Below are 12,269 nucleotides of genomic sequence, written 5' to 3' on the forward strand. Positions count from 1 at the left end.
CTGAGTACTTTGCTTCCCTGGGTGTTCACCTGAGTGTATAAAGCGATCGTGTGCACACATACATGAGCTACAACGTAGAGGGCAAGGTTACCCACCCCAGGCTACTCTCCTGCCCAGGAAGCCACTCTTCCCCAACTTGCCAACCCTCCTATATATGGAGTTTCACAAGGAGATGTTTAAATATGTGAGCATCCTCCTTAGGAGGGGTCAGCTAGTGGCTCTCATGTTGGGATGGGAAGGGCATGTTGAGAGATGGAGTGACTTGAGCTCCTGTTTCTGTCCTCAGCACATCCATCCCTGCCTTCCAGCACAGTTTAGCAACTGCCTTTCAGTTCTTGAGAGAGCAACTAGATGTCTTGCATAGTAGCCTTAGTACCGACATTTTACAAATGTGGATGCAAGCAAGTTTGCCCTGCATCTCTAGGCCCCTCCTTCAGCATCAGTGGTTGGTTGTTGTTTCAGCCAGCCTCACTCCTGTGGAGTCATTAGACAAGCCCCCATCTGCTCAGCCCACTGTCAGAGGCCACTCAGGCTCATGGGGATGGACAGGTGTGGGAAGAAGTCTTCACTCACTTCCAGATCTTGCAGATGTCTCTGTTCATGGTCACTCCTGGCTTTATCCTCTCTGGAAAATTAGTTTATTAGTGCATGCATCTCTAACTCTGAGGGTGTGTATGTGTGGAGAAAATGAACAGCATGAATCTTACACACTGTGTGGGGTAAATGCTATTTAAATCCGGCTGGAGCAGCTAAGCATCGCACTAGCATGAGATCATTGGCGTGGGGCCAGGTTTGTTGTGTTTGTGGGTGGTTCCCCCTCTCTTTTGAGGAGGGGTCAGGCTTAGAGAGCTAAGCCATCTGTCCAGTATAATATTTTAAGTCTTTAATAACAAATCATTTGCAGTATATCTTACCGCATAAAGGAGAAAATGAATATTTTGCAGAAGTGTTATCTTTAGAAACGTCTTCCCCATTCCCTTTTGTTATCGTTTCGGTGGTGTTGTCTCCATTTGATAGTGCACATCTTTGTACTACTGTTTTGCAGAATTAATTAGTTCATTAAAAGTGGCATTTTAAAACCGTGTGTCGGTACAGTGTGCTTCTTCAGAAGGCTTTTGCTTCTAAAAGGCATTAAGCTTCTACAAGAACAGATGCAGGGGTTCTGTGGACAGACATTAAGCCTCAAGACTTGAAAGGCTCTCTCTGTGTTGCTTTCTTTGAGGTGTATTTTCAGTGAGCTCTGGCTGCCCTTGTGCATGTCTTTCCATGGTTAATGTAGTGACCTCTGCCACACCTTGCCTCTTCATCCACTGCAGAGAACTATGCATCTCATGGCATAATGGCCTAGCCTGGGTCTGTGTGGCAATCTCTAATGTACTGTCTACCCATTCAATGAGTATTCAAGTGTGGCAAGGCGCTGGGTAGTACAAGGAAGAGAGTGGTCACATGACCCTCCAGAATACTGCAGGGAAGTAGGGCTTTAAAGAAATAATCACTCACAAAGTGTGTAGTTACAAATGTGCAGAGGTGACAGAATTTGAAAGTGCTGTGTGAGGTAGGGTGTACTGATGGAGAGGTGTGAACAGGACAGGGCCAGGGAAGACTTTCCTGAGGAAGTTAGCCTAAGAAAGAATAACCAGGGCTTTGTTAAGGAAGAATAATCAGGGCCTGGCTGAGCAAAGAGTGCTTCAGGAAGATTGCTCAGTGTAAGGAAGGAGGTGACAGCTGAGGCTAGAAGGGAGGGAGTGACAGCTACGTTGGAGGCTCACCTTGGCCTCTGAGGACTTGAGACTTGAGTCCTTTCTGAGCCCTGTCTCAGGAGTGGTTCTGAAAACAGAGGATGCTTTACCTAGACAAGCAAAGCCCCGTGGAAGGCATGGGTTGTGTGGCTTTGCCCTGCAAAGCTGGCACCTCTAGTCAGATCACCTCTAAAGTCCTGTGAATAGGAACATTAGCCTGGTGTGGAGAGAGGAGTTGTTACAAGAGCTGAGTGCTGAGGTCGTGGGAGGAAGGGATGCTCACACACTGATGGGGACCGGATGTGAGTGCAATGCTGGGGAATAGCAGGGAAGGTCCTCAGAAGGCTAAAGCAGAAGCACCATGACTTAGCAGTCCCAGCTCTCAGTCTGCTCACAGACAGTAAAAGGAAGCATCTGCACCTCCCATGTTCCTGCAGTCTTAGTCACAGTAGTAAGGATCTAGGATCATCACATGTGCCCGTCAACATACTAACAGATAAAGAAAACATGGTGTGGGCACAATTGGGACTTTGACAAGAAGGAAACCCCGTCAGTATGGAGGAACATGAAAGTCGTGTGTTAAATGAAATAAGCGAGTCACAGACAGATTAAATAGTATAGGGTGGCTGTCAATCATGTGTCAAATCTGAAAGAGTCAAATTCATAGGGGAAGACGGTACAACAGTGGTTACCAAGGACTTGAATGGGAGAGCAACTGGGGATGTTATCTGAAGAGCACAGTTGTCAGCAACAAGCTCAAAAGATCGTGAGAGCACAGTGGCTAGAGTTAATGACAGAGGATCACAGTCTTGAAAATTGCTGACAGAAAAGGTGGGATGTGAGGGAAAGCACGTGGTCATTAGCTTGATGGTAGCCATCCCATAATGTGTGTGTGTATTTCAGAGCACACTCACGGGGAAAAAGGTTCAATTTTTAATTTGTCAGTTAAGTAATAAGCTCACATAACAGCTCCATTACAGAAGTATGATTTTAAGATCCACACAACTGTTATAGTTTTACTTCAAGACTGTGTGATACAGTGTTACATACATACATACATACATACATACATACGTACGTACGTACGTACATGCAGGCAGGCAGAATGCATACTCTACAAAGAAAACTAGAGACCTTAATTTTGGAAGGGTCTAGATACTTAAATCAGGGTCCACAAATAGACTCTTAAGAGCTATCCAGTGCAGAACCTTGCGTGTGAAATGTCATATAGTTTTTCAGTACCTTCTTCTAGGGATCTGGGACCTAAGGAGACTAAAACTCATTAGTGAAGAGCTTAGGAAAACCCAGCAGCTGTCCATATTTACAAAAGCCTTTGACTTTGGGAGAAGTAGCTGAGTAGCGTTCTGCCAAGCTGATACGATGTGGCTCCATGAAGACACTGCCAGCCTGCAGGACAAGAACTGTCTTTCAAAGAGAAATTACCTGCAGACCACATCTTGGAGATGCTGTCAGTGGGTCACTGGACAGGGCAATTTCTGGGGTGCTAGTGGTCTTCAGTACTCCTGTGAAGGCCATTTAAAGAAACAAGAGGGCTGGAGAGGTGGCTCAGCGGTTAAGAGCACGGACTGCTCTTCCGGAGGTCCTGAGTTCAATTCCCAGCAACCACATGGTGATTCACAACCATCCGTAATGAGATCTGATGCCCTCTTATGGAGTGTCTGAAGACAGCTACAGTATACTTATGAATAATAACAAATAAATCTGAAAAAAAAGAAAAAGAAAAAGAAAGAAACAAGAAACAAGAAAGCAAGGCTTAGGGCCTAGGTGTTCTATCTAGGAGTGCAGGGGGGGGGGTGTTCTGCTGCCACAGAGCCACTGAGCAGTGAGTGAGTCTGCAGTCCCATCCTAGGAAGCCATTGGGAACCTGGGGAGAGAGGAGGTCCTGCTTTTCTCTGCACAAGCTCATCTCCTAAACCACTGAGTGCCTGGTCTTCATTAGGGATGGGGCAGAGAAACAGAAACTTAAATGTTAACTTTCTGCCTGAAAATACTCACTCCTTGATCTGACCCTGTGGTTTCTAGGAGTTTGTGTTTGCAGGCTAGTTCTTAGGCCTTGTAGCTGTGTTGGAGTAAAGGAAACCCAGCGTCTTCTCCGTGTTTGAAAGGCTCCTGTAATGTAAATAGGAACAGCAATCCTTCCAAGTTATTACCCTGTTAACAGGTTGACAGATATGTGCAAATTGTGACTCACTGCTCAATTTGGCTCCAAATTAATGTCTTTCCGTGCGGGCCGCACAGGCCGCGTCTGCTCAAGTGTAAACTCGTCACCGCTGCGGTGTGCTGCTTGTTTGCCTCCACTCCAAAGGTAAAAATTAAAGTAATTTGATTCTGCCACTAGTGGAGTGTGACATATGGTGGTAGTGTGGGAGGAGAGCAAGCCGTTCCTACCTGTCCTTAGCCCGGCTCTGTAAGCGTGGTGCTGGCGTACTCTGCGAGCACCATACAGACACGAGCAGCACCCGCTGTCTTGGGAGGCAGTATTCTAGAAGCATTGCCAAAGACCACCCCACACATACCAGCCCCCACTCTCTGCAGAAAGAAAGCCATTTTTGTCTCCAGATTTTTAATCTGGTGTGGCAAGCCTCCCTGGTTTCTGTCAAGTTACTAGTGGCTCATTTGTATCTCTGAGGCTGGGTCTATTTAAAAATGAAATGTTTTGATTTCTGCATCTAAAATCTAGACGCTGTTTTCCTCAGCTAAAGGTGCAGCTGACTTTCTTCGGTCTCTTTCTGGCAACTGCATAATGTCACCTGTAACAAAGGAATCTGCGTCTCCTTTATGTTAGGCCTAAAAAGAAAAGCAGTCTCCTTAAAATTCATTTCTGCTCAATGGAATTTTCAAATGAGCTTGCTGAGCCTTATCTAAGATCATGGGCAGGTGGGTGGGCAGGGAGGAAACCACAGAAAACCCACCACCCTGGGCCTCTTAACTGTGCTGTGCCTGTGGCAGATCCCTTTCCTAGGAACTGTCTTTCCTCTGCCACAGCCTTCCCTTCCAAGTAAAAGTCCCTATTTATAATAAGAGTCCAAAAATGACCAGGGATGCCCACTGCAACTCTGGATGCAATGAACAAAATCTGGAATTCTAGGCAAGTAGAGGGAGGTTGCCCCAAGTTTGTGTGTGGCCCGGGATCATCACATAACCCACTGTTCGGGTCTTCCAGCCTGCTAAGGAGCCTGATTTTCCAGATGATATGCTGAAGGTTTCAAGGTGAAGGATACAAGACATCAGGTTAGGATGGTCTTTGTGCTGAACTTGTGCATATTCATCCAGCTCCCTTCCAGAGCTATGATGGCTATTGATTAAAGACTATGCACAAGACACTGCCTACCCCTCACATTAGCATATACTTAGCAATGACCTCCATTCACACTGGACAGAGGCTGTTTGCTTCTGCTGAGTCTGAAGAAATGGGTTGAAAGCACACATATAGATTAGGGGAAGTATCTTAAGGTGAGCATCGCCAGCCCCTGAGTTGGCATGGTTTTGACATGCATCTTCTGTTGGTTCGGTAGACAATAGACAGTACAGTGCTGGCGCCTCCCTCTCTTCCAGTCACCTCTGCAATTAAGTTATGCTCAGATGCCATGAGGCTGTGAGTTAGGGGATCACCAAAGATCCCCTGACTGTGTTTCTCAGTCACCTAGAAATGACACTTCTGAAGCTGTTACTTCTTAGTAGGGTGGGGCCTTGAAAAACTGCTTGGAGCAACTTCAGCTCTTAATAGCAAGACTCACATGATGGTCCTCTTGAGAAGGGAAGCTGGCTACTGCTGCTGTGGCCCCCATGGAATCTGTGGGCTACTTGTAGTCCACCAGGATCCCCGACACCACCTTCCCCAGGAGCACCTCAGCCAGCACCACCTCTTTTCATGCCTACCTGCCCACTGCCCTTGTTTGTTATCAGGCCTTCTGCAGCCTCTCCTGCCCTCCTCCAGCATGAAAACCCAACAGGACAGTCCTGAGAACCTTCTGACTTCCTTGGCAGGCATGCGAGTATACACTCTTTACCAGATAGCCTTCTTCTGCGCTCCCTCTCATGAGCCTCAGGTTTCCAACTGAAATTTCATATCACGTGATCAAGGAGCTCATCTCTGCTTTCCCCCAGAAACTATACCTTAACATGTCCCTGATGTAGAGAGTGTATGATTAAATTTACTAAACATTAATAGCTTCTTTTGGGTCTTGGCTGCTGAGTTGGATGCACCTTTTGCATTGGTGTGGGTAGACAGTGAACTGGCAGGGTGTCCTATGTAGGGAGCAGAGCCAGTTCTGTGTGTGCTGTGGGCTGGCATGCTCCCAATGAACCTCCACTGCAGGGTAGGAGGGCTTTGGGGACCACCCGTCAGCATGCATGGCATCTGTGAGTCCTTATTAAGTACCCAACACCATGCCTCATGCTTAATGCCAGCCCACTATCGGATGGGTTTGACTAGAGAAGGCACAGCCAAAGCACAGGCCGACAGTGTGCCTACAGTACTTACAGTGGAGTCCTGTAGAAGAGACATACATAGCCCAATGGAAAGCTAGGGTGCATTCAGGCACTTTATTTAAAGTATAAATATAATCACGTAAAACAGAACCCCTCTGCAAAGGGAGGAAGAAGATGTTTTCATGAGGGACCTTGTGATCTTGTCTTCCGCAAAAGGTATCACACCAAGTAAAAGTTGGTTATTAAGTATGAAGTAAAGCCCTCCAGCCTCCGACAGGACTCCAGTTCATGCTTGTATTCTTCTTCCACAACCAGGTATGTCGATGACGTGATCAGCCGCATTGACAGAATGTTTCCGGAGATGTCCATTCACTTATCGAGACCCAATGGGACTTCAGCAATGCTTCTGGTAAGATCTACTTGCCTGTTTGTGGGAACGTGTGGAGGAAAAACCTGTCTTCAATTTCAGCTCCCTTTGCAAACAGAGGAGATGACACAGTCAGTAAAGTGCCTCAGGTTGAATCCCTAGGCTCATGTGCACAGCCCCAAGCTGTGTGTGGTAACGTGCACTGTAAGCTCAGTGCTGGACAATGGAGGCAGGAGGGCCCTGCAGCATGCTGGCATGGTTTCCCAGCTGAATGGGTGACAAACCTTGTCTGAAAAAGGATAAGGTGGTGGTAGTGGGGGAGAGGGGGTGACAGCTGGCCTCCACCTCTGGTCCCCATATACCAACCTATATGGTTTCTCATGCTGTGGTAACCCCCAACCATAAAATCATAAAATTACTTTTGCTGTTACTTCATAACCATAGTTTTGCTACTGTTTTACATTGTAAGGTAAATATCTGTTTTTGATGGGATGGAGACCCACAGGATAAAGCCATTGCTCTAGCATAGACACTGCACTCTGTGTCTATGTGCTTTTGACCACATTGCAGTCCCAGGTAAGAGTTAGAGAGAGGTACTATAAGCTGCTTGACCTCGAGTCAGGCCATGTGCCAGCCTCCCCAGCAGCATTGGGTAAATTTTATATTTTCTCTAAGAGATTATACTGGGTGATTCTCACCTGGAATCCTGGTAAAGAAAACGGACACACTGTGGCCTCTGGACTTTGTGGTCCATGAAAGTCATTCACCACCCTCACATGTTAGAAGAAAGCCTCTGGCCCTTTGCTACCACTGACTTCTGATTCTGTTGTTTCTGTTGGGTTTGCACTGAGCCTTCTGGCCTCACAGTCCACTGATGTTTTAAGTTGACCAAAGGCAGTGTGCTTGGAGTCCAGTGGCCTAAGGATGTGTTGTGATATCCATGAGAAGGTTTCTGGTATCTGTGTGGTGATTGGCACCTGAGGAACACCTCTTGGGGCACATGTTTCATGGCAGTATGTGCAAGGGATGGGCTTTTGGTGTATATCAGGAAGGCAAGGCTCTGCATGTAGCGTTGCTGCCTTGGATCCCCCTGGGAACTCCTACTGCTACAGCATTCTCCTTATGGGTCACCATCACCCAGGTAAGCCATTCTTCACCCAGCCCCTCCCATCTTGGGAACACTGATTATTTATGCATGTTTCTTTTGACTGGTGAATGGAAAGGATGTGAACTTTCTAAGTTTACAATATTTCATTTGTGTGTGTTTTTGATATATAGATGTAGATAGATTTCTGAAGTCCATTTGAGCAGTTTTCTCATCTTGGACTAAAATATTTTAAAAAAGATACAATACAGTATTCCTTTGACAGAAAAATAAAACAGTTTTCTTTATATAAAAGGTATTCCCTGCTTCCCTCAAGCATGCTCATCATGCATGTAAGGACCCCTTAGACCTCACAGTGGTGCACAGATCCTGTTGGCAGACTTGACAGGGACCAAAGAGTTAAAAAAGATAAAAACAAAGCATCCTTGGTGAGATAGGTTTAGTCACATTATTTCCAGGTCATTGAGCTTCCACTTCATGAAGAGGATAAGAATTTGGCATTGAGTGGGATGAGCAGGAAGGATTAGAGGCAGGCAGGCAGAACACTTGAATTCTACCACCTGACAAAACAGGTGACTTGGGCCTGTCAGACTCAGCGACTCACGGAGCTTCTGTTCTGATAGGCTGATAAGAGGGGGTGGGACTCCATGCAAGGGGAAGACTCTGTGTTACACAGAACATGCTTAACTAGCAAGGGCTGTTCAGGTATATGTGCCTCTGGCTGGCTTGTGTCACCTATCTTCAGTGACATAGTCCTGCAGTCAGTGGCACTTGTTTCTAGTGGAGGCAGGTGACTCAGTCAGAACCTCATGGCAGGGGAGTGACTGTACTTTGACCGTACCTGCTTTATTTGGCTTCTCCTTGTAAGCAATGGCATTTGCCGTAGGTTGCAATGTTCTAAGACGATGTGCTGTCCATACCCCATCTTCTGGATGGAGATGGGAGGTGACCATCACCTTGAGGGTGAGGGAGTCAGGACCAGCCCCTGCTGCCTCCTCACTAACTTTCCCTGACACACTTGAAGATATGTAGTGCATTACCACAGGAGACATAGGCAAGAAGAGAAAGACTTCCTGGAGATGGCTCTCAGAAGTTGGACAGCAAGCAGGACTGGTAGGAAGGGGCAGTTGGGGGACTTGGAATAGGACAGACCAGCAGTGTCCCTCCCTTGCCAGAGCCTGCACTTCACCCATGCTTTGTAAGTGAAGTGACATTTCATCCCAAAGTGGGCAACAGAGCCTGTCCAGATCACATAAGCAAACAAAGCTGTTACATGATGCTGGGTGCTCACATAGTAGGGATCCAGCTGACCCACCCAGTGGAACAAACACCAGGGCTCCATGAAGCTCCAGACATGGGATGGAACAGCATCTTTCTGGTACCCTGGAATTTTTCATCCAACCTCCCACCCTCATCACCCTGGAAGGAGCTTCCTGGTGGCCTCACCTGAAGTTGCTCCCCTCTCTTTGTTGGGGTGCACAGTCAGGACTTGGATGCCCTACACAGTGTGAGAAGAGAGGAAGTAATTCCCTAAGGGGCTGAGAAAGCAACCCTGCCCATGATAAATGAGCTGCAGGGAGGACTGGCTGTGCGGCACTCATCTGTCCTCCCAGCAGCCTCAGCTGTGCTCATCTGACTAGGACCCCCTCCCCATCCTGTCAGCAAGCCCCCAGGATCCGTCATCTGAGGACAAACAACCCATTCTGATGGCATAAATAGATATTTAGACTACCAGGCAGTGGGCTGATGACTCTCTCTCTTTTTTTTTTTTTTTAAATGTAATAGCTACAATGATCAGTATAACATATATGTAAATTATAAAGCTCACCACTTAGCTGAGAAGCAGGACAGAGCCAGCGTGTGTTGTTCCCCATAGCTTTGCCACCTGAGGTCACCTTCCTGAGAACAACCGTCCTTCTCCCTTGTACACCAGTGTGCTCTATGTGCACGTGTCCCTAACTGTCATGGAGTTGTGAGCTGTATAAAAATAGTACCATGCTATATGCGTTGATTCTGCCATGTATACTGTTGTCCAGTACAGTCCATCTCATAACTCTTCATATGCTATTTCTGTTACTGAGATATGCTGGGATTCTTTCCAGCTTTGCATTTTATGTCACATGCACATGCATGCATGCATGCGTGCACAGAGTCTTAAACCCCAGTCAAAATCTCATTTCCCCAATTTCACTGATGTTAGAAGTCTCCAGTTTCTGCTGTGTGAGTAGAGAGGAGGTTCTTGCTTCTACATCTGCATAGGAATCGGCAGAGTCACTGACACAGGCATGGCAGGTTGAACTCATTTGGTGTTCTTACTCTCTAGGCAGTCTGCAACTGGAGATCCTACTGCTTTAGTTGGCAGCCTCTCCACTGTGTAGAAATCACAGGGGAAACAGGGCAAGTTGACACTTTCTGGTGCTTTGATCTTAAGCAGTTGGGGTCTGTTTGGCTCATCCAAAGCCAAAGCAACTCTGTTGGTTTGTAAGCATCAGGGCTTCAAACCCCTCAGAAGCAGGAGCCATCACCATCCACCTAGGACATTTGACCTGGGAGGACATACTGTGACCTTCTTTATCACCAGGGTAGCACACTCATGCAAGCTGGGATGAGGCTAGAGGCAAGTAGGTGCCTAGTAAATACAGAAAGGACAGAAATTGTGGTTGACCTCACTGATATGCTTGGTCCACTGGCAGAGTAGAGCTCTGCCCCTCTACCTCCACCCTGACTCCTTGAAGGGGACTGAACTGGCTTGGTCCTGAAACCAGCCAGCTAATTGCTGGGGATGTCTCCTTTGGTGTCTTCATGAGCCTTAGGTCATCACCTGTGGCCTGTACCCCAAACTGTAGCTACTATGCCTCTTGTGTGCAGCACGAATGCTCTGCTTGCTGGGAGTGGTCCTGCTGCTGTGTGAGTTGGTAGCTCATGGTATAATGAGGGCTGTTGCTGTTCTCTGAAGGATGATCTCAGTTATCCAAAAATAAATCTAGCTGTGTTGATATTTAGTTTCAGCTAATCTACCGCCTAACATCCCATTATTAATTTTCTTCCAACAGTCAAAATATTGTAAGAGCTTAACTGAGTCAGACTGGAACAAGCTGCTGGCTTCTCACATCGCTTAAAACAGTATCATCTCCAGTTTTTGACTGATCAACTAGGTATAAGAAAATAAGAAAATGGAGCTTTCACTGTAATGTTTGAAATTACCCTGGTAGTTTGTAATGTTACTATAGATGTTAATTTGGTTTACCAAAACCTCAAGTTTGTGTACAAATCTCTCCAGAGCTACACCTTAGCCCTCCTGCCTCTATGATACCTCCTTCCTTAAGCTGTTGGACATGCTACTCCATGCCACTCTGCCTGTTATGTGAGGTTGGGAGACTCCCTAACACCTGAACTGTTCTCTGCTGCTGCCACTGGACTTCCTCACTGAGTTCAGTAACTCTGGTGCCTGAGGGGTCCTCAGGCTCCCGGGGTAGTTTCCCACAAATGCACATTCCTTGCAGGCTACTCAGAAATCCTGAGTTGCTGGCCTTATGCAGACCCCTGGATCTCCATGTACCCTGTTCCCCAAGAGCAGGTTAACTCCTGGGGAGATGACAATCCTCCCACATACACATTGAGAACCGCTGCCCTGCACCCAGCAGTTGTACTTCTGCAAGTGAGTCCAAGAGAAACTTTCTTGGGATCACTTGGGATATAAACACAGGGAACTAATCAGACACCAACTAGAGTTCCCTGGAAGCCCAGCCTTTTAGCATGTCCCTGCCCTGGTGTCAGAGTGACCGTGAGCTGTGCTGGAGAAGAAGCTCATCCTACCATTCAGTGAATTCTCTCTGCAGCACCAGGCAAGAAGGGCATAGACCTCAGTGCTGGAGTTCCCACGCTGCCAGGTTTGCCAGTGCAGTCTAGAGAGTGGGACCAGAGAGCAGACAGAGTGGCCTTATCTATGTTAGAGTGACAGGATTAAGGAGCAGAAGTAGGTTGGGAATGTAGGAAAGAGGAGAGGTGTTGTGGGGGGTGGGCAGTGTGCTAGGAACCAAAACCTGCAGGAAGTATAGTGAAGCAGGGTCCAAGAGAGGTATAACCCAGGGAAAGAGAAAGACTCGTCAGGCTCTGCTAGAGTACAGGAAAACAGGAAAAGAGGGAAGACACAAAACCAGCCCAAGTCAGGCTTAGCCTCCCAGGCTGGGCTAGGGCTCAGAAGGTTGTGAGGTTTTGTGAGTTGGTTTTATCCTAATGCTCCTGCTCATCTAGGCATGACCCTTTCATATTTATTTAATAATATTGAGGGGCTGAAGAGATGGATCAGTGGTAAGTGCTCACTATTTTTCAAATGGGTAATAGTTCAGAGCCTCTCACATTGGGGGGCTCACAGCCACCTGTAGCTCCAGCTCTAGGGGTTCCAGTGCTAGCTATCTTCTGGTCTCCACTGGCTTCTGCATGCAGGTACACATATACAGGCATACATGCATGCATGAATTTTTAGTATTTTAAAATCTTTAGCAATATAGAACCTGCCTCAGCTAACTGCAAGTACAGTATCCACTATGCACAGCCCTGTGAACTCCCCCACCCATCCCCACACAGGAAGCTGTCTCCCCTCCCT

General features: G+C 47.1%; 1 protein-coding gene across 4 annotated transcripts in view; it reads left to right on the forward strand.

The window, feature by feature from the left end:
• The window catches only part of Med27 (mediator complex subunit 27), a 174,829-nt gene that overhangs the window by 113,799 nt on the left and 48,761 nt on the right, over positions 1 to 12,269 (forward strand). For all 4 annotated transcript variants that reach the window (XM_021193054.1, XM_021193057.1, XM_029536223.1 and 1 more), the window contains one exon: positions 6,507 to 6,600. In XM_021193054.1, coding sequence (XP_021048713.1) covers positions 6,507 to 6,600 — 94 coding nt within the window. The remainder of the gene's footprint in view (positions 1 to 6,506; positions 6,601 to 12,269) is intronic.

The sequence above is a fragment of the Mus pahari genome, chromosome 3, assembly GCF_900095145.1.
Source record: "Mus pahari chromosome 3, PAHARI_EIJ_v1.1, whole genome shotgun sequence".
NCBI lineage: Eukaryota > Metazoa > Chordata > Mammalia > Rodentia > Muridae > Mus > Mus pahari.